Source organism: Polypterus senegalus, chromosome 4, assembly GCF_016835505.1.
Source record: "Polypterus senegalus isolate Bchr_013 chromosome 4, ASM1683550v1, whole genome shotgun sequence".
In the NCBI taxonomy this organism is placed as follows: domain Eukaryota; kingdom Metazoa; phylum Chordata; class Cladistia; order Polypteriformes; family Polypteridae; genus Polypterus; species Polypterus senegalus.
Genome location: NC_053157.1, coordinates 100870968 through 100896425, shown reverse-complemented (window position 1 = coordinate 100896425; position 25458 = coordinate 100870968). Strand labels below are relative to the sequence as shown.

General features: G+C 38.7%; 1 protein-coding gene across 15 annotated transcripts in view; it reads right to left on the bottom strand.

Annotated features, from left to right (window-relative positions):
- adgrl3.1 (adhesion G protein-coupled receptor L3.1) overlaps positions 1 to 25458 on the bottom strand; it is a 1314450-nt gene that overhangs the window by 729072 nt on the left and 559920 nt on the right. For all 15 annotated transcript variants that reach the window (XM_039751107.1, XM_039751111.1, XM_039751112.1 and 12 more), the window contains one exon: positions 8625 to 8808. In XM_039751107.1, the coding sequence (XP_039607041.1) occupies positions 8625 to 8808 (184 nt within the window). The remainder of the gene's footprint in view (positions 1 to 8624; positions 8809 to 25458) is intronic.

Below are 25458 nucleotides of genomic sequence, written 5' to 3'. Positions count from 1 at the left end.
TGTTGGAGAAGGTCTTGAGACCTGCTTAGAAATTATACCCGATCTCTCCAGTGAGGCTGGAAGGGACTCCTCAGACTTCCTCAAGTGGCTTGCTGGCCCCTCTACCACTTTGCAGGTGGACGCTGCACCGGCCACTGGGAGCACCCTGTTTTTCCAGCAGATGGATTTTGCGTACTTGCAGCATGCCGATAGCTCACTAGTATGATAGCTCATCAAGACCCCGCACTTTCTTGAGAAAGGTGGCTGCCTTTTCCGGGTGATTTCCAAACTTTTAGGAGTATGAACTAATTGAGCAGCTAGTTGTCCCAGCCGAGCATAGGGACATTGTTTTGCATTTGGAACACTTTAAAGTCTTGGGCGGTCACCTAAGCACCGATAAAACTAGGGATCGATTATCAAAGTAGTTTTAATGGCTGTATATGGGCAGGGATGTCGAGCAGTTCTGCAGGTCCTGCCCTGACTACCAGGTTGCCTCTGCTCATAAACCTCCTTGGATTTCCCTTTCTCCAATGTGTATTTTAGATGTTCCCGTTTATTGAGTTGGGCTGGATATTGCTGGCCCTCTCCCTAAGAGTAAAAATAGGTATCAGTATATTCTTGTGCTGGTTGACTATGCAACACGATATTCTGAAGTGGCTGCTGTACAGAAAGCCAATTTCTCCTCTGTTGCAAAGGCTCTGTGTGATATCTTTACTCATATTGCCATCCCTAGTGAAATTTTAACTGACCTGGGCACGCCTTTTACTTTCCACATAATGAAACAGCTGTGTGATAGCTTTGCCATTAAGAAGTTGAGCACCACTGTTTACCATCTACAGATGAATGGCCTGACTGAGTGATTTAATAAGACTTTAAAATAGATGATCAGGCGTGTCGCTCATTCAGGACATGAAGTCCTGGGACTCTGTTCTGCTTTTCCTTATGTTTGCAGTTTGGGAATCCCAACAGGGATACACCGGCTTGAGTCCCTTTGAGTTGTTGTTTGGTAGGCACCCACGTGACATCTTAGATGTTGTTCGTGAAGAATGGACAGGAAACCGGACGAAAGCTCACGGACTGAAGTTTGCGGATTAGGTAATTTCGCTGCAGGATAAGATTTTAAAACTTTCCTCTATCGCTGTAGAGTATCAGCAACGTGAAAAAGACACCCAGAAGCGTCTGTATGATAGACGGTGTAAGCTCTGTGAATTCAAAACTGCTGATCATGTATTGGTCCTGATCCCTTTTGACCCACACAAGTTCTGCGACATGGCAGGGGCCTGCCTTAATTGAGGAGCGTGTGAGGATGATGAATAACAAGGTCAGAATACAGAGTCAGCGAAAGCCACTACAGATTTTGTATATTAATCTCTTGAAGGAGTGGCGTGATCCATAGGGAGTTTGCTCATCTTTGGCTGCTTTCTCTCAAACAGATGTTGCCATTTGTGACAATTTGACTGACTCGCAAATAACTGAGTTGTTATCTTTGATTGGATGGAACACTGGTGTTTTTATCACCCTGCCAGGCCTCACTTGTCTTAAAATCACTATTGATCCCGGTGTTAAGGTTCAGATGCGCCTCTTTCGGATCACGGAGACGTGATGGACTGTTGTGCGCGAAGAGGTCAAGCAGAAGCTGGCATTCAGTGTTATTCGTGAAAGTAAAAGCAACTGGTTCAGTCTGATCATATTAATCCCAAAAACCAGAAGGTTCAATTTGGTTCTTTATCAATTTCAGGAGCTTAAATAAGGTCTCCAAATTTGATGTGTATCCAATGCGCCGTGTTGATGAGTTGGAAAAACTGGGTCAGGCATCTTATGTCTCCATGTTGGATCTCACAAAGAGTTACTGGCAGAGTATTGTGAATTTCCCCTTGGGTTTAATAAAGTATCTATCTATCTATCTATCTATCTACCTCTTGAAGCTTCCAGTTGCAAGAAACTGTATTTGCCAATCCTGACAGTCTTAACAAATTTACTAGACTCCCATTTGTTCTCCATGGTGCTTCTCCAACTTTCCAGCGTATGATGGATCAGATGGATCAGATCTTATGTCCTCATTTCGAATATTCCAGGGCGTACCTCGATAATGTCGTGATTTTCAGATTTGGAACAGCTTCAGGCTGTTCTTGACATCTTGAGGCAGACTGGTTTGACAGCTAACCCTATGAAATGTTGGGTATGTCTGAAACTCATTACCTGGTTTATTCTATGGGTAGGGTGTTGGTTCAACCTCAACTAAAAAAGGTGGATAAGGTTCTTGCTTACCCACATCTGGAGATGCAGAAAGAGGTTTTAGGTTCTGGGGCTTGCCGGTTATTATAGGAGGTCATCCCTGATTTTGCAAATACGGCTGCTCCTCTTTCTGATCTTATGAGGGGCAGGAAGAACTGCCCTGTTATCTGGTTGTATGATTATGAACGGTCCTTGTGTAATTTGAAAACTGCTTTGTCTTCTTACGCAGTTTAGTGGAATCTTGACTTCTAAAGATTTTGTCCTACAGATATACCTTAAATATAAACGTCTACGCGTGGAAGCCCAGAAGTGCGAGGCGGCCCAGAACTGCGAGGGAACAGCATGAAGCACAAAGAAATTGACACTGTCGCCAAAGTGAAACTGCTGAGTAAGAGAAACTCGCTTAGCCGCTAATACACAAGCGAGGTGAGCACATCGGCAAAACGAAACCTCCAAGGAAAGAGAAACTCACTTAGCCGCTAATGCACAACTGTGATGCGATTGATTAATTGAAGTGCCAGAATCCATGGTTTCTAGGAGCCTGGGCTTTTTACAAGATGGGCTTACACAACTAGAATATATATATTGTAGATGCCACACAGGCTGGACGAACATCCCGGCCTGGAAAGGAAACAGACTCAGAAGGAAGAAATGGACAGACAACCCCTATAGATGCAGAGAGATCACTAGGGAACTGTTATTCCCCCAACACGCTAGATGGCAGCAGACCCGGATATCCCCACCCAGTAGGAAGTCAGTGGGGTCAAGGGGTGCCACAAGAGAGCATTCCAGGGAAACAAGCTTCCTACTCAAATAATGGACTTCTGTGTGATCTGGAAGTACTTCGATCGGCAATCACCCTGGCACCGGAAGTACTAAAAGGGATCGCACATCCTTATTCAGGCGAGTCTGAGCTGGGTGGTAGAGAGGCAACACTTGACTGGAGGGGGGCAGTGCGGTGGTGACAGAAAATATTGTGGAGATAGAAAGACCAGGGTTTTGTGATTATTTGTTAGACTTTTGGAGGTATTTTAAATAAAACCTTTGTTTATTTTTGATAAAGTATTGTGTTTTTGTGATCGTGTTGGGGTTTGGGGCTCACTGATGCTCTGGGTTTATCACAATATATACATATTGTGGCAGATGACCAGGGACCTTGTCCCACCAGGACGCCTGAAAGAGGGGCAATATCTTTCCCTGGGCGCAAAAGAGCTGCCCCCATGGGTGGTACCGGGGCCACAATCATGGAACACCGGAGCTCATGCCTTTTGAGCTCAGTGGTACCCACCAGGGGGAGTGGAATGACTTAACGAGCCTGTTTGGGCCGTGATGCAGCCACACCCAGAAGTGCAGTCTAATTAGGCTAATTACCACGTGTAACAGTTCTCGGGTGGGCTATATGAGGAGCCTGCAGCCACCACTCAAGGAGCCAGAGTCGGGTGGAAGAGGACAGAGCTTACTAGGAGGAGTGGAGGCAGCTGAAGAGTAGAGAAAAGGACTTGGTTTGTGGTTTGTGCATGATATTGTGTGTGGTGTATAATAAACGGTGTGTGTTTTTGTACATCGGGAGTACGTGTCTGTCTGTGTCGAGGCTGATCTCTAGTATATATATATATATACTTTTACTTATTTCTAGTTTCTGTCCCTGAAATTCTTTTATATCAGTACATGCATACTCGAATCATATTTCATTAGGCCATATGTACTCAGATCAAGTCATGGGCAATATAAGCAATGCTGGCACAAATAGGTTACGAAGCAAGATTCATACTGAGTAGTAGTGTGGTGTATGTTGGTGAAGGCTGATCATATGAGTTGCATTGTACAGTACTTGGTACTCCTAAAATAAATCTGACCTAACTGATAACAATGCATTGCATTTTATATAAAAGTCTTAGAGCTACCTACATGTCAATTCTAAGTCCACAGTGTTAATCAATACTAAGTGTTTTGCTCTTTCTTTGTGTGTATGCACGCTAAGAAAAACAGAAAAAAAGAAAAAGAAAGATTATCCAATAGAGTTAAACCATTATGAGATAGACTGAAGTGCCACAAAGCAATTTCTAAATATTACCATACTTTTTGAAATGAAACCTGTGTTGAAAGGCTGCCACAGACACAAACTAAGTGTATGTGTGTACTGTATAATATTAACAAAAAGAGCAGCTTACTACTGAAAACGGCAAATATAGGAGTGAGTGGGGATCAAACCGGGGATTCTTGATTACACTTGGTTTGCGTCTGTACTTGCGCTTTTAGTTAGTGTCAGATCGGGGGAAGGGAGGGGTTAGAGCGCGTGAGCTTATTCAGTGCAGCAGGAACAATATACATGTTGATATTTTTTTTCTTTCAGTACATGTGTGTTGTGCAGCATAATCAAGGCACATGTTGATCTTTTTTTTCTTTCAGTACATGTGCCTTCCCTGTTTATTTATATATCTAGCGACTTCTCTGCCTGTCTGTCTCTCTATTACGCAGTGCTCTGTCTATCTGTGTGTTATGGATCTTAAAAATAACAGTTATAAGGACACTTGTTCATGTTAATTGCAGTCTCAATTAAAAATATTTGAAAAGGAGCATCCCACATGAAAATATAACAATCTCATTAACTGACAGTGCATACCAGTTTATAAATTTTATGTCCGTTTGTGGTTAAAAAAAAAGGTACCACTTTCTTCTCAGGGGGGAATCAAACTCAGGTCTCTGAGACACAGCAAGCCCGCCATGCTTCAGGTCAGCTACTTTTACAACTACACTATGGAAGCCGTTCTATTGTCCTTGAGCCTTTTGTGAAAATGTTTATTTGATGTTTGGACTTCATGCTTTACACATTCTATAGTTTATGCCTACATTTTGTAACATTTATTACTAAAATATGAAAAAGTTTTTGTTTTAACAATGTGTTTACACAGATTACTTTAGAAACGGAACCAACATGAAATTATTTCCACTCTAAAACCTAGTGAACGTTCTGTGGCGGTAGGGGATGAAATAGCCAACTGCACATTTAGAAGACAAAGGATGCTAATGGAGAGGTGAGAACGGTTTAAAGGTGGGCCAGATCTACGAGTTTTTTTGTAGACTCTGGTAATTCTAGTGTTAAGTTTTTTCTTCACAGTAAGGAAGGTATTCTCTGTTGTATTTAAATCGGGTGACTGACTTGGCCATTCAAGAGTTTTCCATTGATTATCTGTTTTTGTGGCCAACTAGTGGTTTGCATCTTGCAGTGTAGCCTCTGTACGTCTGTCATGAAGTCTTCCGTGGATTGTAGTCTCTGACACATCCGCATCTGCCTCTTGGAGACTGTTTATGATCTGTTAGTAGTTTTTTCTTTATCTTAGTGAGAATTTTTCTGTTATCAGCAGTGGAGGTCTTTTTTGGTCTAGCAGACACTTTACGATTACTGAGATCACCAGTGTGTTCTTTCTTCTTAATGATATTTCAGACATTTGATTTAGGTAATCATAAGGTTTACCAATGTCTCTAATGTTTTTGTTGTTGTTTTACAGCATTTGACTTTTATTGGCACACGTCTTGTCCTCATTTTGAACAATGGCAACTACAGACTCAAACAGAAGTCCATACATAGAAGCAAGCCTAGGTATCTTATGCCTCCACTAATGAAACAATGAAAGATATCTGAGTAAACACAAACACCTGTAATGCCAATCCAATTGTCCCAAACATTATGGTGCCCTGAAATGGGGGGGACCATGTATAAAAAGTGTTGTAAGCTCTAAATGGTATGACCGAAAAGTGCGCAAATACGCTTAAATTAAAGTTTGAAACGTGCACTTTAATTACATCTAAATTATTTGATTTGAGTTTTAAAATGTTGTGCACAGGGGAAAATCAAGAAAAAATGTCTTTGCCCCAGACATTATGGAGAGCACTTGTCCATAAAACTACTTCATTATTCTGATAGTAGCTCATTATGGGTAGACTTCTTGTCAGGACAGTCACTCATAAAAAAAACTTGCAGGTAGCATGGTGCTTTGTGATGTCTGGAGACATGCGAAGACCTGTTTGATGTATTAACAATAAAACAACCCACGTGTTACAGAACATGGAATTATGTTGGGTGTAGATAGACCCTCCTTCAAGAAGAGTCAACATCTAACTAAGAACTATTGTTCTTGTTGAATGAAAAGATTAAAATGATATATTCTATCCTCAAGAATGACATATTTACTAACTGGAGGCTTATCAAGGTTATTTCTAAAAATACAGCATCAAATTTCTTATACAATCTCACAAATGGGGAGTACAACAAAAACTAACCAAGCCAAGCATACTATCAAACTTTTACTAAGCAGATAAACTGGACACTAAAAGCAATGTTTCCATCTTATTGCAGGAACAACCACTAACAATTACATACTGTAAATGGTTGTCTAAGATTAGTATTGCCATCAGCTCCACAAAAGACATTGAAATCCATCCATTTTCATGTCTTAATAGACAATTAATGGATCCTCTTGATGCAATAAAGATCACAAATATCATATTCTATAGGGTGGTCCATATCTAATTATGCCGATCCAGATTGTCTGGATGACTTTGATTTATGCTGGGAGGATTCCAGTTTGCCGCAAAGACGATTCTTCATGTCATCAGTTCGCACACTTCTTGATGGTCTGGGATTTTGAATGCTTAAGGAATGTGGAAAAAGGAAGAATGGAGAGAAAGAAGAAAGAAAGAGAGAAAGAGGAGGAAAAAAATCTGCTTCTGGCTATATCTAGCCATATCCCATTGGGACACTTATTTACTTCTTTATATCTGAGATGTTGATCTTTGTTAACCTGTTTTGGAAGGCTTTATTGAAAATCAGCATTTCTTGAAAAATGTTTGTAGTGCTGGATTCAGTAATTAATTACACATCATAGAAATTTAGCAAATACCTTTTAAACCAGTGATGAAAATAATATGTAAATGTAATGTTTTTTGTATTTGTGATCCTGTGTGGGGTGGTTTGTTATGAGTTCCCGTAACAGGTTTATTCTATTCTTACTAAATGTAACATAGCTATCTCTTATTTTAATACTGAATTATTTCAGCATACCGTGAATGAAGCATTGTAAAGGGTCTTCTCTTACATCTTTTCTCAGCATTTTGTTCCTATAAAAGTTCCAGGGGAAAATATTCACATTTATAGGTGCCCATAAAAAATGAGAGATTGTTACAGCCTTTTAAGTTTTATTCTTATAGTACATATAAAACACATTGAATGTTTGTAATGCCCAATTGTTTCACTGTTGCTTATGCTTGTACTTTATGTTTGCATTTTTCATTTTAATTGTATAAAAAAGAATTATACAGTTCTTTTTATTTGTATGCTAAGAAATAAACTTGGAACTGAGTTTAAAAAATAAAAGGAAAGCAGTGCCATATTACCAGCAGATATTATCAATAAAACAGGAATAAGCTGTCATATTAACTAACATAATTACCATCATTCACTGGCTTGACTTTTTCAACAATTTATTAATGTTTCTGAGAGTAAATTGTCAGTAGAGGTTCAATACCATGAAGTTCTTTATGAATCTGTTCTATAAGAAAAAAGATTAAAGATTATTTTTCACATTGAAAGGGAAAGAAGGTTGCACAATGTTTCGGCTGTATAGCCTTGATCAGTTGTGTGTAATGAAGGTTATACAGCTGAAATGTTGTGTTTTTAATCTTCTTTCCTTTCCAGTGTGGAACTAACCATTAACCATTCTTTTTTCCTCTGAAGATGTATGCTGACACAGCTCTACAGTAACTCAGTTTGTTCCTGTAACACACAAGACAACAAACTGGTGCCTGTCCTGTATAGTACACATCCAACCAGCAATTCAACCAAAGGACACAGTTTAATGAGAATGTATTGACCAGTAATATGTACATATTAGTAGCAAAACAATAAGGAAAATCCTTAAATACCTTTATATACCAAAGTGACATTCTGTATTTCATATAATTGGCTACAGATTAATAAGAATCAAAATTATCAGATTGCTCTTACATTAAAGCAAAGTGCACAACAAGAATTCTGCAATGACAATGTGAAGCACGACATCTGAGACCTAGTTCCAGTCTGACTTTTGCAGTATAAAGAAAATCAACTCACAGTGTCCTATACATTGCTTATATTTTTAATACAGCAGGTGTTGCTGGTGCCTTGCTGAATTTGTCTAAGAAAGTAATTTCTTAAATGTTGAACTCTTTTTTCACTTTTTTCACACATTCCTTGCCCCTTTTATTACCTAGTGGTGGCAACATTATCATCAGACAAAAAAGAACATGTCACTCATACTTGCAAGAGGGAGTTGGCAGAAGCGTTTTTCATTCGTCATTACAAAGGCAAAGGCTAAAATACAGAAAGGTTTCAAATAGGACATAAATTGAAAACAAATACTTATCTAACTTACGTATATTTTCTGTGTTCTCTTGAACAATATCTGTTTTGAGCAGATTATCTGCCAGAACAAAAGCACCCTCTTCAACAGTGTCCAGTAACATTGTAGCTGCTCGAAGCTGTTCAGCAACTGTCAGTTCCTGCCAAGCACTCTGGGCTAAGGGCTGAAGAAGGTTGTTAACAATTTCTACCATTGCCTAAAAAAATAAAGAAATAAAGTGAACTATGAGTTTTAAAATGTAGCATTTAACATAAACAAACTCTATCTTGCATATGAAGAAAATGTACATTATATGTATATAGTATTTTTAACAAGACTGAAATAAATATATTGAAGAAATAACATATTATTATTACTGTACACTATATAGCTGGAAAGCTGCAAGAAAAACTGTTTGGGGTCATGCAGTATAATGGCAAATGTAAGACACTGCTGAATGGATGTGTTTTCTTTGCATAAACCTTTATTTTCTCAAGGAATAAGGACCTGGAGAAGACATATAACCGTTAATGAGGAAAGTACACAGTCAGCAGGAGAGGTTATTTATTGAGACAGCAGAGAAACTAAGGAATGTGGCTTGTGCATTTAATGAACTTTAGCTCTTTATCTTTGTATGTCAGTAAAAAAGAAGCAAATACAAAATAATAAAGATTTACACATAAATTAGCCAGATTAATAATTCAGCACACTGACCAACAATAATTGCTGCTTAGAACAATGAAATGTCTCTCCAATGTTGTCCTTAATTGCTTGTGCCAGTGAGGTAAAGGTGTGGATGGATGAGAGCTACTTTTCTCTGAATACTACTTGTATTTGAATGTGCTATTCACTGACAGTTCAAATCATTCTTTATGCAGCTTTCAGTAAACTCAAAATCCTGCTGCAAAAATTATTACTAGAACCAGAAAGTACAAATGTATAACTCCAGTTCTTAAGTCCTTACCCTGGCTTCCAGTTAAGCTTAGGGCTGAATTTAAAATACTACTTTAAACATATACAGCTCTAAATGGCCAATGTCCTACTTATTTATCAACACTTATTTTTATTTACAAGGCAGACCGTATGTTAAGATCCCAAGATGACGGCCAACTTATGACTACAACGATTAATAAAACAATGGCAGTTTGAGCTTTTAGTTATGGGGCCCTGTAATGGGGAATCTGTAAAATGATTGGCCTGCTAACGTAACAGATGCCTGTTCAGTCTCACCTTTTAAATACAGGTTAAAGACTTACAATTATAATCTAGCAAACATAAACTACAACTGCTGACTGGCTGTGCATATAAGTATTTGTTCCATTAATGAAAACTAGCAAGAAATATATTGTTAACAGAAAAATAACCAATCTTTGTGAAAAAGTATTGAAAAAAGCTTAACAGATGGGAAAAAAAATCTTGTATACTGTTTAGAACAGTTGCTAATCTAGTATATAGGAATTCTGAACTCCTGTTCAAAAACTAATATTAAAGTAGTTCATAAACTCTGTTCTACTAATGATAAAATGAATAATAATATAATATTATTGATTTCAACATCATTTCACAAACTAAAACAGTATACTGATGAGTCAAAACTAATCTCTGCACATGGACACCACCTGTGTAACCTTAACTTGACAGAAGAACAAGAAATCATAACATTTAAGTATTTCAAAAATGAATCATATTACTTGTCCCTTAGACTCATTTACAAAAAAACTAGTGGGTAAACTTCTTCTTATACATAAAGCGTAGCCTAGGTCCTATTTGCCTATCTGCACTGACCATTACATTTGCAATAAGACTGACTGATGCTCTCTCTCTCTTTCAGGCCCCACCTCTTCTGAGTAGCAGCGAGTGGAAGCACAGAGCAACAGGGCCTCCCACACACACATAGCTCCTCAGAAACACCTGAGTAAATTCAAATGGAGTAAAACTGATATCCAATGAGGAGAAGTATCTGGCAGTGAGAAATCGAACTTGATTACCCAGTAGGTGATGGAGACTCAAAGCCGACAGTCTCTTAGTGGTTCAGCTGAACGCCGAAAGCACTGAAGTTACTGTAGAAACAGAGAAGAACTCAGCACTAAACGTAAGTTCTGTCTGTTCTCTGCTCATCAACAGCACGTTTATATGTTGTGTATTCTGCAGCATGTACAGTTCAGATTTTACGTCCGACAATGTAGACAGCTTTACCTGCGAAAAGTGTTTAGTTAATTTAGAGTTGGAGGAATTGGAGGATCACATTAGAAACCTGATGGCAATTAGGCAAACTGAAAATTGGATTGACTGTTAGTTTAGACAATTCGGTTATGTCTGGTTCGGCTTCAGTCTCTCCAGGACCCACTGTAGCCAAGGCATGGCCGAAATCAGCAGCACCAAGTCTAAGTGTAAGAAGCCAAAATTTAGTCCCTCGGAACCCAGGTAACCAATTCGGACCCAGAACAGATTCTCAGCACTTTGCAGCATGCCTATGGATCCCGAGAACAACAAAGTGCTCATAATTGGCGATTCCATAAGGTAGAATATTAGAATTCCAAACTGTGTTAAACCAGCAGTTAATGTTAAACGCCTCCCAGGGCCATCAATTTCTGATATAGAGGCTCGATTATATTGTATCGCCTTATTGCTACACGTCTGCACTAATGATATTTATTTATAGCAATTTGAGGTATTAAAGGAAAACTTCATCTCACTATGCACCACAGCTTAAAGAAAATGTCAAAATTTAATTATATCTGGCCCCTTACCAAGATTATATAGCAGATTGTGTTCCCTCCACTGCTGGCTAGAAAACTGGTGTGGAAATAAAAGTATAGCCTTTGTGAACAATTGGGATAATTTTTGGGAAAGACCTGGTCTTCATCCTGACTGGAGGGGATCTTTTGTAATATCCCAAAATATGGCACAAAACTGCCCTGCTGACTGATTAGAGCACCATTCAGGCTGCAGTTGAGTGATACTAAATAACAGGCTGCTGTTTATCCCATCTGTTACTTTCCTGAAGCTGCTACCCATAATCCGTGTTGTGGGGCATCCAGTAAATTTAGTCATTATGCAGACCTTAAAATACTTGATAGCAAAATAATAAGGTGTATAATTATACCAAGAGATAAAACCAGACCCACCACCAAGGACACCTGTAATAAAAACGTAGTTACAATTAAAACAAAAAATATATCACCAGTTTAGAAAGAAATATACAGTTTTAAATGCTGCTTATTGAACATTTGCTTTCTTGAAAGTAAAGCTGCTTCAGTAAATGATATTCTATTAAATACAAAATCTGATCTGTGTCTTCTCACTGAAACCTGGCTTAGGAAATCTGACAATGTTCCCCTAGCGGTGCCATCACTAGATGGATACACAGTCCTTCATAAATATAGAGATTCTGGTCAAGGAGGAGGACATGGAAGAATTAATAATGACAAAATGCAAATCGCTCTTAAAAATGTAGGCAACATCACATCCTTAGACACATTCATTTTAAATATTAAAACAGATTCCAGGGGGATTTTAGTGTACATAACGATGTGGAAACTGACACTTTTAGCAAATGTTTTACTTATTTGTTAAATTCAGTAGGATTTTGTCAGATTGTCAAAGGTCCACCTCATAATCATACCCAGACATTACTCCATTAAATTAAGTTACAGTGGTGTGAAAAACTATTTGCCCCCTTCCTGATTTCTTATTCTTTTGCATGTTTGTCACACAAAATGTTTCTGATCATCAAACACATTTAACCATTAGTCAAATATAACACAAGTAAACACAAAATGCAGTTTTTAAATGATGGTTTTTATTATTTAGGGAGAAAAAATCCAAACCTACATGGCCCTGTGTGAAAAAGTAATTGCCCCCTGAACCTAATAACTGGTTGGGCCACCCTTTGCAGCAATAACTGCAAACTGCAATCAAGCGCTTGCGATAACTTGCAATGAGTCTTTTACAGTGCTCTGGAGGAATTTTGGCCCACTCATCTTTGCAGAATTGTTGTACTTCAGCTTTATTTGAGGGTTTTCTAGCATGAACCGCCTTTTTAAGGTCATGCCATAGCATCTTAATTGGATTCAGGTCAGGACTTTGACTAGGCCACTCCAAAGTCTTCATTTTGTTTTTCTTCAGAGGTGGATTTGCTGGTGTGTTTTGGGTCATTGTCCTGTTGCAGCACCCAAGATTGCTTCAGCTTGAGTTGACGAACAGATGGCCGGACATTCTCCTTCAGGATTTTTTGGTAGACAGTAGAATACATGGTTCCATCTATCACAGCAAGCCTTCCAGGTCCTGAAGCAGCAAAACAACCCCAGACCATCACACTACCACCACCATATTTTACTGTTGGTATGATGTTCTTTTTCTGAAATGCTGTGTTCCTTTTACGCCAGATATAACGGGACATTTGCCTTCCAAAAAGTTCAACTTTTGTCTCATCAGTCCACAAGGTATTTTCCCAAAAGTCGTGGCAATCATCGAGATGCTTCTTAGCAAAATGGAGACGAGCCCTAATGTTTTTTTTGCTTAACAGTGGTTTGCGTCTTGGAAATCTGCCATGCAGGCCGTTTTTGCCCAGTCTCTTTCTTATGCTGGAGTCGTGAACACTGACTGAGGCAAGTGAGGCCTGCAGTTCTTTAGACGTTGTCCTGGGGTCTTTTGTGACCTCTTGGATGAGTCGTCTCTGTGCTCTTGGGGTAATTTTGGTTGGCCAGCCACTCCTGGGAAGGTTCACCACTGTTCCATGTTTTTGCCATTTGTGGATAATGGCTCTCACTGTGGTTCGCTGGAGTCCCAAAGCTTTAGAAATGGCTTTATAACCTTTACCAGACTGATAGATCTCAATTACTTCTGTTCTCATTTGTTCCTGAATTTCTTTGGATCTTGGCATGATGTCTAGCTTTTGAGGTGCTTTTGGTCTACTTCTCTGTGTCAGGCAGCTCCTATTTAAGTGATTTCTTGATTGAAACAGGTGTGGCAGTAATCAGGCCTGGGGGTGGCTACGGAAATTGAACTCAGGTGTGATACACCACAGTTAGGTTATTTTTAACAAGGGGGCAATTACTTTTTCACACAGGGCCATGTAGGTTTGGATTTTTTCTCCCTAAATAATAAAACCATCATTTAAAAACTGCATTTTGTGTTTACTTGTGTTATATTTGACTAATGGTTAAATGTGTTTGATGATCAGAAACATTTTGTGTGACAAACATGCAAAAGAATAAGAAATCAGGAAGGGGGCAAATAGTTTTTCACACCACTGTATTTCCTATCACTACTTAATCACGTTTGATTTGGTTCTGCCCTTATCAATACTCTGACAGATTAAGACAACGAGAGTGCAACATGTAGACGATATTTCTGCTTCAACATTTTTAAATACTTTGAGCAAGTCAAGTGTAATTTTGGAAAACCATTTAGATAGATAGATAGATAGATAGATAGATAGATAGATAGATAGATAGATAGATAGATAGATAGATAGATAGATAGATAGATAGATAGATAGATAGATAGATAGATACTTTATTAATCCCAAGGGGAAATTCACAAAGAGCTTTATATATAGATCAGTTAACATCAAATATAAATGTGGAAAACAATTTAGATAAGCTAAAATTACATTATAATATGTACTTGAGAGATGCTCTGGATGCAGTGGCTCCCCTTAAAAATAAGGGATCAAAGCACACAAAAACTCTCCCCGGTTTAATGACAACACTCAAGTTCTTAAATTAGAGTGATGAAAACTGGAGCACAGAAGGAGAACAACAAAGCTGCAGGTCTCTGAAATTGCATGGACAGAGAGTGTTCCATCCATCTATTCATTATCCAACCTGCTATATCCTAACTACAGGGTCACGGGGGTCTGCAGGAGCCAATCCCAGCCAACACAGGGCGCAAGGCAAGAAACAAACCCTGGGCAGGGCGCCAGACCACAGCAGGACATAGAGTGTTAAAAAATATAAAAAAGCTCTCTTTAAAGCTCGCTTAGACTACTATTCTAAAATAATAGATAGCAATAATAAAAATCCTTGGGTATTTTTTAGAATAGTGGCTAATTTAACAAATGGGAATTCAGATCTACAGTGCAAAATACCAACAGACATTAGCAGTACACACTTTATGAACTTCTTTAATGAGAAAATTAAAAAATATAAGATCCCAGATCTCAGCATCACAGTGCAAAACAATATACTAGCATGACAGACCTTGTATCACTTTGCATTCAGCATTTTAAAAATTTTAATTCTGTAATACAGCAGGAAGTCTTGACTACATTTTAGAAATCTGAATCTGAAAATGATTCCTTAGATCCAGTGCCAACAAATCTAGTAAAAAGCACAATGAATGTTCTTGCAGCACCTGATCTTAACATTATTAATAGTTCATTATTGCATCGCACAGTACCTGATGCATTAAAATTATCAGTCATCAAACCATTATTTAACAGTAGAATCCCTGAAGCATACGAAAAAAATTGTAATCCCGGGCCACCTTACATTCCTTCGCACCTCTCCTCATCAGCGTCTTTTGTTTTGCAAATGTGTCGATCAGCCCAAGCAGCTTACTATCCCAACTCGACGGAGCTGAAGTCAGTTGCAAACTTCTCCCACTTCAAGTCTTTATCGTGGTGTGGGGTGCCTTGAGTTGTATAGGGTAATTAATATATCATTATTTGGAATACATACATTTCATGTGTGTTCTGTGACTACAAAGATCTGTGTAAGTGTAGGATGACATGAAATGCGGGTCAAGAAATGCTGAACACATAACCAAAACAGAAACATTTTCCATGTTATACTAATAATGTTATAATAGTGTATAATGTGTGAAGACTTTAGTCCAAATATCAAATATACACGTGCGCTTTTATTCAAGTATATAACCAAAGAAAAAAAAATCATTCCATTTACATGTTGCTTGCAATGAGTTAAAAACCAAAGCTCAAATGTCAATTGACAGAATGTTGATATAGTTTGTGCTCTTGGATGGTGCAGAGGTGAGAACTGCTGCCTTTTCAACAAAAGGTTCAGAGTTTGAGTCCGAGCACTCTATATTTTGAGTAGTGAGCTGCTATTATTATTACTATAATATAATAAAAACATAAATTTGATTTGAGTTTGTAACACCCAGTGTAAATTTGGGCTACTTGGAAAAGTAAGCGCTTTTTTTTTATTATTCAGGTTTATTCTGTCAGTGGCGTTCACAACGAACTTGCCTCTCCATCTCTGAATTGATGGTATTTATCTCCATTTTTTCACAGGAGCAGCGATGACAAGAGTTGCTGCTGTGGCTGAGCCTGCTCAGAACTATTTGTTGTACCGTCAATCAAAGATATAATGCACCATGACCGCTATCAAACTATAAATATATACATATATACTATATATATGTATACTATGGATAAAGACAGTACCGTCAGAACAGACAGCTTCTTCAAAGCGCTTTTGCTGGCTAATAGACTGCTGCACAGCAATACAACTCTGATAGACAACATAAGTAAAATGGGACTTCTACCTGCAGCTAAAGTCACTTTAGTATGGAAGCAATTTGCCATGCTAGTGTTTAGATCTGGCAGTGCCATGCTGAAGGTGTATGCGCCCAAATAGAAGAAGTCTGTCTGCATTTTCAGTACCATGCACCATAAAGCGGAGTACTGGCAAGATGGAAAAAAAACATGCTCAAATGACAAATCATGTTCAAATGACATAATGTTTTCAAATAGTGACGTTTTCATGTGTGCACGCGCAAGACAGGAGACAGATTTGATCTCATTAAAGTGGTTACTGGAATATAAAATAAACACTTTCGTAAAGGAATAACAAAACAAGTATGTTTTTACTCAAGAATAATATTGAATGACAAAAAATTCAATTGAAGTGACAAAAGGATACCAAAAAGACATGATTCACCAGCGTTTGTGTGTGTGCTTATATCCCAAAATGGCTGTTACAGACTCAAATCAAAGGCTTCTTCTTTTTGGGTGTATACTACTTCATACATTTCAGGGTGTCTTTGAATTCAGCCCTCTGTAGGTTGATAATTTTCATTTTCATTAAACAATGTGGCATCCTTTCGTTCCTAACACGTTACCCAGTCCATATTAATATAGATATGATTTTTTTCCATTGAGATCTGATGTGTTTTCAAAGTGTTCCTTAAATTTTTTGACCAGTTTATATATGCATACTACTTCAGTTTATAGCATATCCTGACTAAAGCTGCTGATTAACTGTACATACTGCATCCCTGTTGTTACTCATTAGCACTAAAACATAAGTAATATGGTAGTTATAACTTGTTACTAACCCTCACCTATTCTGTTTCTCTTCTCAGAACTCAAAGGTGGCACTTGGTGCCACTGCCAACCTGCCAAGTTGTTAGGTTATATAGCATGATGTGTGGAATAAAGTCCAAGGAGGTTATGCTCAAGCTGTATAATGCACTGGTGAGGACTCATCTGGAGTACTGTGTGCAGTTTTGGTCTCCGGGCTTCAAATAGGACAAAGCAGCGCTAGAAAAAGTCCAGAGAAGAGCAACTAAGCCGATTCCAGGGCTAAAGGGGATGAGTTATAAGGAAAAAATTAAAAGAGCTGAACCTTTTCAGTTTAAGTAAAAGAAGGTTAAGATGTGACATGATTGAAGTGTTTAAAATTCTGAAGGGAATTAGTACAGTGGATCAAGACTGTTATTTTAAAATGAGTTCATCAAGAAAACGGGGACACAGTTGGAAACTTGTTAAGGGTAAATTTCACACAAACAGTAGGAAGTTTTTCTTTACACAAAGAACAATACACACTTGGAATAAGCTACCAAGTAGTGTGACAGACAGTAAGACTTCAGGGACTTTCAAAACTCGACTTGATTTTTTTTTTTGAAAGAAATAAGTTGATAGGACTGGCAAGCTTTGTTGGGCTGAATGGCCTGTTCTTGTCTAGATTGTTCTAATGTAATATTATATACTGATGAATTCTGCTCTGTACTTGTAATATTTCTATTGCACTTACAATTATATTGCATTAAGGATTACTTGTATTCTGTTCTGTGTATTGTATTCTCTCTCTCTTTGAACTGCCTTTCCCAAGGTTTCTTCTATTTTTTCCCTATAAGGCTTTTTTGGGAGTTTTTCTTTGTCTTCTTAGAGAGTCAAGGCTGGGGGCTGTCAAAAGGCAGGGCATTTTAATGCCCACTGCGGCACTCTTTCTGTGATTTTGGGCTATAACAAAATTTATTGTATTGTATTGTATTGTACTTAAACCAGAGTGCATAAGACTTCAAGATACCAGTCTGTTAAAAATTACAAGAATTAATATGACAACAGAGGATAGTTGAGATTTTAACATCCTTGCAATCACACACTCCAAGTTGAAACACTCACTTCAATCCACCAAGAGAATTCAGAAATGCTAAATGCACTTTCTCCTAATTTCAACATCTCCCATACATTTCTCTCTAATGGACGCAGGAGGGGAATTAGTATGGTGGTTTCAAAGAGCTAGAATTTTATAGCTCTTGATACTCTAGGTTACTACTTTTGAGTAACATGCAATCACTTGTGGTGTTTATGGGTCCACAGCTCTCTCAGCAAATAAATAAATAATCACCGTGTTCGCGGCTTAGCGAGGGGGCGTGGTGGCTGTAGCAGGTCTCAGGGGGATCTGCGGTGCGAGTGTGTCTCACCTAAGTGCACAGGTGAGGGACTGCCCACATCCATTATTGTTCCTGAGACTGCTAATGTGCTCCAGCTGCTATGGCCCCTCTCAATATATAGAAGGGCAAGCTGGCTGGAAGGGAAGAGTAAAAAAAAAAAACAAGGAAAGCGAGAAAGACGGAGGTGACTTGAAAAAGCAGGATGCGCGAGAAAGAGAGAGAGAGAGCCGGTGCAGGCAAGCGAGCACTCGCAGGTAGCTGAAGGGAAGCCTGGGTGTTAGGCCAACACCTGGGAGTCATAGTAGTGGTCGCTCCCGCTGAGTGAGCATGTAACGGGAGTGACCAATGAAGAAGAAAGCGGGAGGCTTGGTGGAGAAGTCCTTGGTGTGAGCATCCTGGATGCCAAGGATTCCAAGTCTCGGGGCTGGGATGAGTGCCAGACCGAAGCCAGGATTGGGAGGACTCCAGACCTGTGTGTGTGTGTGTGTGTGTGTGTGAGAAAAGACAGCTGCAGACAGAGTGTCTCGCCTGTTGCAAAGCCCAAATGGGAGAAGCAGGTGAGATGCTAGTTTAAAAGATGCACTGGGTTTGTCTGTGTTTTAAGACTGCTTCTAACAACGTTTTAACCTCGTGTTTTAAAAGTTGTTTTTTTCTATTTTTTTTAACCTCCACTGATTGTCACTGTTTTAATGGATTATTTATTTAATGAAGACTTATCAGGAACCACTGCACTTTACTTTAATTGAACATTTTGGTTTTTTTTTATTGTTGAAATAAAAGCACTTTTGCACTTTTTGTACCATTCCCTTGCTATTGTTGCCTCACTGTCTAGCTCATCTCGGTTATAACTATCGACGGTGTTGGGTTCAAGGGCTCCCGAATAGAAGATGGGAGCATGGAGTAGAACTCGCATCGTCACATCACTGTTTCCTAACTTATTAATATTTACATTGTTGTTCATCACATGAAATAAGGAGCTTACTCAATGAGCTGGACCCTCTGTTCTCTTTTATCCTAGTAACAACTATCCACTTCATGCATGCATAGTTCCTTACTCACCTGTTTTCCTTTAGCCTGATGCTACTCCATGACCCACCAACTAACAAAGCAGGCAGAAGTCTAGACCTTTTTCTTTCACGTACCAGCACCCTGCAAACAAATTTGCTTTTGAAGCATTTCACCATGTCAACTATGCTCACTTTTCACATCCACTTCTCCTCTCTAGTCTCCCATGCCTTTCCTATTCTTGACGACTTATCCTGACTCAAAATAAACACTGAAACTATGGTGGGGCAATTTTCAGTTTGATTTGATATTTAATAAAAATCTACATAGAAAAGTCAATATCACAATGTTCATCACTTTAGATTTTCCACAATTTCTTCAGAATGTTAAAAAAAAGTTCCACAAAGGCTCAATTCATCTTTAGTAGCATGTTTATGTTGAGTCTGCTAATGTTGCTTGGCAGTGATGACTGTGGAAAAAATGGGGATCAGAATTGGAAGAAATTAAAATAGGTAGGATTAGTGTTGCTGTTTGCAAATGGTTTGGTTTTCCATGGAAGACAGCACAGCATCTGAAGAAAAAACGTTCTACTGCATATAAAAAGATGTGCTGTGCCTGCAAAGTGCTCTTCTGCCTTCATGGTGAAACAGGTCTCTGCTAAGTAAAGTTCATAAAATATTTGCCATTCTGTTGCATAGAGTATAAGCGTATAAGTGGGAGGGCTGCAGTGACTTACTGCAATACACACTTTTGCCTACATAACTTATTCCCAGAAAATATTTGTACTTTGTCAGTGGTCATATAACTACATTAACTAGTAATTAATATCACACCAAACGTGAGATGTCCATGGAGCATGTAAGTCCTCATATGTCCATTTTACAGTACATGCTGTCTGCTACTGAAACATCATAAGCAGGAATAAAAACAGATTTTTACGGTTCTTTTTCCAGTTACCAGGTAAACTTCAATACTGGGTATTTTACTTTTCAGTTTGCATTTTTGCTTAGCAGGTGAATAGAGCTTCCTAATGACTTTGAAAGCGGCTCTCCTCAATACAATACAAATTTTTTGCATAGCGCTCTTCATTGAGTACAGGCTCAGACCTCTGTGAATAATTCTCAGTTAAAATACAAGTAAAGATTATACTGATTATTAAATACAGAACTGGTACATGCAGAAATGCAGATTTGTTAAAATACACAGAGAATAAGATACTGATTAAACATAAAAGGAAAACACCAATATCTGTACATTAATTAATTGATGAACTATGGCCAATTCAATATCACAGTCCTGGAAACCATGCTACACACTTTTACTTTATCAACAGCAGGTGGCTATACAGACCCTTGCCTTTTTTGAAGGGGCACATACAGTATCTACCAGGCCTTAAGTTCACGCTTGCCTACCACAACACTAGCGTTGCATCGTGTAAACCTGCCAAAGTCAAAGTTAGAATCCTTGTGAAAGCACACCACTGCACTTCAACGATTTAAACAGGTAAGTGCTTCTCTTTTTTTTTGTCCACATGTAAGTCATTTTTACACTTCTCTTAGAACTTTTCTTTTAAATTGGTAATGCCTTACAGGCAAATTACTACATACCCTCCCCCTTAAGACTCTGTTCCGCTTGGATTAAACAAATAATCTGCTACAAGATTCTTTTTCCCCCGACACATGGCAGACATGAAATTGATAAGGCTGGAGCATCAAATACAGCATGCCACCTGAGCATGGGTATCTTTCATTCTTTGCACCAACTACAAAGCTCGGTGGTCACTTTTTACTATAAATTATAATTATATATATATAATAATTATAATTATAAAATATTATATTATAATATATTATATATTATAATTATAATTATATATCATTTGACAAAAGGTAATACTTTAAACTATCTATAACCCATTTGATCGCAAGCCCTTCCATTTCTAAAGTTGCATACTTTTTTTCTCTGTCAAACTTTTTTCTGCTAATAAACAAAATTGACCTTGGCTCTTCCCCTTTCCCTTGCATCAAAGCCACTCCCAAACCTTCCCCTGAGGCATCCACCTGTAAGAGAAAATGTTTGTTAAAATCAGGACAATGAAACAACACATCTTTACAGAAAATTGCTTCCAATGTATTAAAAGCTTTGTCACAATTATCTGTCCATTTTATGTTCCAAGGTGCTGTGCCTCTGAGGACATCAGTCAGGGGTGTTGCAATGTTTGAAAAGTTGGGTATGAACCTTCAGTACCACAACACCAAACCAAGGAACAACCTGACCTGTTTCTTGCTCTGCAGAATCAGACGATCCTTGATTGTGGCTATTTTGACTACTTGGTATTGCGCCTCCATCTTGGCAATAACAGCTTTTTTCTGGGTTCAACACTAAACCTGCAGATTTCAGTCAATCAAATATATTTACTAAGTGCTGTAAGTGCTGTTCTCCAGTTTCGCTGCACACTATCACATTGTCTGTGTATAGTTCTCTGCTCCTTGCAGTACTTTGTCCATGAGGTGCTGGAAGTTGGCTGCTGCTCCATGCAGACTAAATGGCATCACTATAAACTGATACTGTCCACTCAGTGCTATAAAAGTGGTGTGCAGTTTTGCTTCCCTGGTGAGTGGAACCTGCCAAAAACCTTTGCACAGATCAATAGTTGTTAAATATTTTTCAGGACTTAGCTGCTCCAAAAGCTCATTAATTCTAGGCATGGGGCAAATGTCAAATGGTGATATGGCATTAAGCTTACTGTAATCAACACAAAAGTGCATTTGTCCATTTTTCTTTGGCATGAGGACTACTGAGCTACACCAATCGCTCACAGATGGTTTGATGATTCCCAGTTGTTTTATCTGTTGCAGCTGCTCATGGAACACCTCCTACATATATCCAGGGATTCTTCAGCATGCTGTTCAAACTTGACCCTTCGGAGGTAAGGCATATATCATTTGTCTTAATATTAAATTTGTCTTACTGGGCAAGGAACCAAAAAAACCCTTAGGGGTTATATCCAACACTTCTTTTTTCTTTGTTTCTGTCAGATGTTCCAAAGAAGGCACTATTTTTGCATCCTTGCTGGAGGACAAATAATGCTCTTCTACCTCTTCCTCTTCCAGGACACTACGAATCAAAAACTTTTAGGAAGAATTAGCACATTTATACGAAAAGTTTTTTTTGACTTCCTGAAATGATCAGGCATTTAGTTTCATATGTGACAGGTCCTTTTCCAGCATTTACTGTTTACGGCTCCTGCCACTTAGCTAATAAACTGCTTTCTGACGTGGGCAATAGCAACAATACATTTTGTCCAATTTTTAGGTCACAATCTTTAAATCCCTTGTCGAACCATAATTTCTGTTTGGCTTGTGCACTCTCCATATTTTCTTTTATCAGTTGAGACAGGTTAGCAATTTTTTTATTGTAACTTAGGCACAAAGGTTAGCACGTTCTATGACTTAGTTCTGTCTTTTACCCCCTCTAGAGCTTCTTTTTGGACTGCTAGAAGTCTTTGCACATGACAACATTATAAAAGCTCAAACGGGGAGAATCCAGTGGATGCTTGTGGAACCTCCAGGTAAGCAAATAATAGATATATTAACCATTGCTGTCAATCTGACTCAGTTTCACTCACAAACTTCTGCAAAATTTGTTTCAAGGTGGCATTATATCACTCTACTATAATTCCCATTAACTGGGAAAAGAAAATCCGAGCACATTCCTCCAGTTTTGATGTCACTACACTTGTTACCTGTGTTATTTAGAATTGACTTTAAAATACTGCTTATGGTTTACAAAGCCTTAAATAATCTTGCTCCATCTTATATATCAGAGTGTATGACATCTTATATTCCAAATAGTAACCTTAGATCTTCAAATGAGTGTCTGTTTAGAATTCCAAGAGCTAAACTTAAAAGAAGTGGTGAGGCAGCCTTCTGCTGTTATGCACCTATACTCTGGAATAGTCTGCCAATAGGAATTTGACAAGTTGATATGGTGGAGCACTTTAAAAAACTGCTAAAAACACATTACTTTAACATAGCTTTCTCAAAACTTTATTTTAGTTTAAGCTTGACGTTCTGCATATTCAATTAATTATCATTACTATTCATGGTGGCTTCAAAATCTGTACTAACCCCTACTCTCTCTTCTGTTCTTTTTCTGGTTTTCTCGCCACCACCTAATCAAAGCACAATGGTGTTCCTACATTGATGGATTAAAGGCCAGAAGTCCACATGACCATCATCATCAAGTCCTTCCATGAGAACCCTGAATACAATGAGGACTGATCATTTATGTTAAGTAGAATGCCTAGAGGGGGCTGAGCAGTCTCATGGCATGGAACCCCTGCAGATTTTATTTTTTTCTCCAGCTGTCTGGAGTTTTTTTTTGTTTTTTCTGTCCTCCCTGGCCATCAGACCTTACTTTTATTCTATGTTAATTAGTGTTCTCTGATTTTAATTCTTACTTTGTCTTTTTTCTCTTTCTTCATCATTTAAAGCACTTTGAGCTACATTATTTGTATTAAAATGTGCTATATAAATAAATGTTTTTGTTGTTGTTGTGTTGTTGTTGATTGTGCAGTTGCACACAACTAGAATATAAATGTGTCCAGCATGGCTACGTTCAAGAGGACCCACATTGTCCACTGTGATGTGGATGAAAGGATTTTCTACCACTGGTAATGGTATGAGTGGAACTTTTCCCCCTCTTCATAGATCCAACCTTCAGACATTCTGCACATGTTTTAATGTAGTTGGCCACATCCGTAGTCCTTCCCAGCCAATAGAAATGATGAGATAGCCAGTCTAAAGTCTTCTCCTGCCCTAAATGACCTAACCAAGGAATGTGATGGCTTAGGTAAAGCACTCTCTCTCACAGACTGGAAGGCAACACCAGCCTCTGACCATGTTTGTCCTGATGGAAGAGAATGTTGTCCCTTAGGGCAAACTACTCCCTAGTTTTAGATCGTACCCCATTTGTGGCTTTGTCAAAGCATACACACACACTAGGGTCATCATGCTGAGTAGAGGCTACATCACTCGGTCACAAGTTTCACCTGAGATACTCAAAACCAGTATGGGTTCGCCCTGCTTCTGAGGAACACTTCAAGTCATCTTTTGCTTCCACTGACTACAGGGTTTACAGAACAAACCTTTACCTTTGGCCTCCCCAAACAGCAGCCAGTCCAAACCATCCTGGGAATTTTGATTTGCTGCTTGACCACCAGAGTCTCCACCTGCAGACTACACTGTAGGAGGTCTTCAATCCCAAGCAGGTCCAACCCTAGCAGTACCAGGTAAGGCATATTGTCAACAACACCCATTGGCAACTCATAGCCCAAACCCTGACTCTCCATGTTCACCTTGATTAGAGGATAGGTGACCTTGTCACCATGGACACACTTCAATACAATGCTCTGCACTGACTACACCACTCGGTTGGCCAAACAATCTCTTCTCACCAGAGACTGGCTGCTTCTGTGTGTCTATTTGTGCTCTGTACTGTTTACCTACCATAGTAATCCTTAGGGGGCAAGGGATAAAACAAAGATTTGTCTCTTTTTGTCTGTTTGGGCAATATTTAACCATGTGTCCGTTCTGTCCACAGCCATGACAAACCCAACCTTCCCTGTTTCCTGACTTTACGGGTGGACTAACTATTTTGATAGAACCACAACACATATCAACTCGAGACACACCTGGGGTCATGACTGTCAGTCTGAGCCTAGAATTGATTTTTCCTTCTTTTCTCAGGTTCCTTGCAGCCCTGATATGAAGATCTCTGCAAGTTCACCCACTTCCTTAGAGGTCTTCGGAGGATGCTCCTCAACCCAGGTCTGAAGCTTGGAATGAAAAACCTGTAAAAGTTGCTCCAACAGAGTAAAGTTCATTATTTGTTCTATCAAATGCTAATTTGATGAAACCACTTTCTACATAATTCATTTAGTAGTGTTGGAAGTTCTTTCTGGAACTGACCTTATTCCCATTCAAGAGAATGGAATCTTACTCTGTAAATCTCAGAGGTAATTTCATACTTTGGTAAGATGGCGGCTTTTACCGAGTCATATTGTTGGGACTCATCCACTGGCATGGCCAAAAATGACGCTCTAGCTCCCGTTTGTAACGGAACTACACGTATTTCCCAGTCAGACAGGATGGCTGTGAATTTCAATGAGAGTCAGGTTACGCTTGTGCTGGGATAATGAATGAAGGGTTGA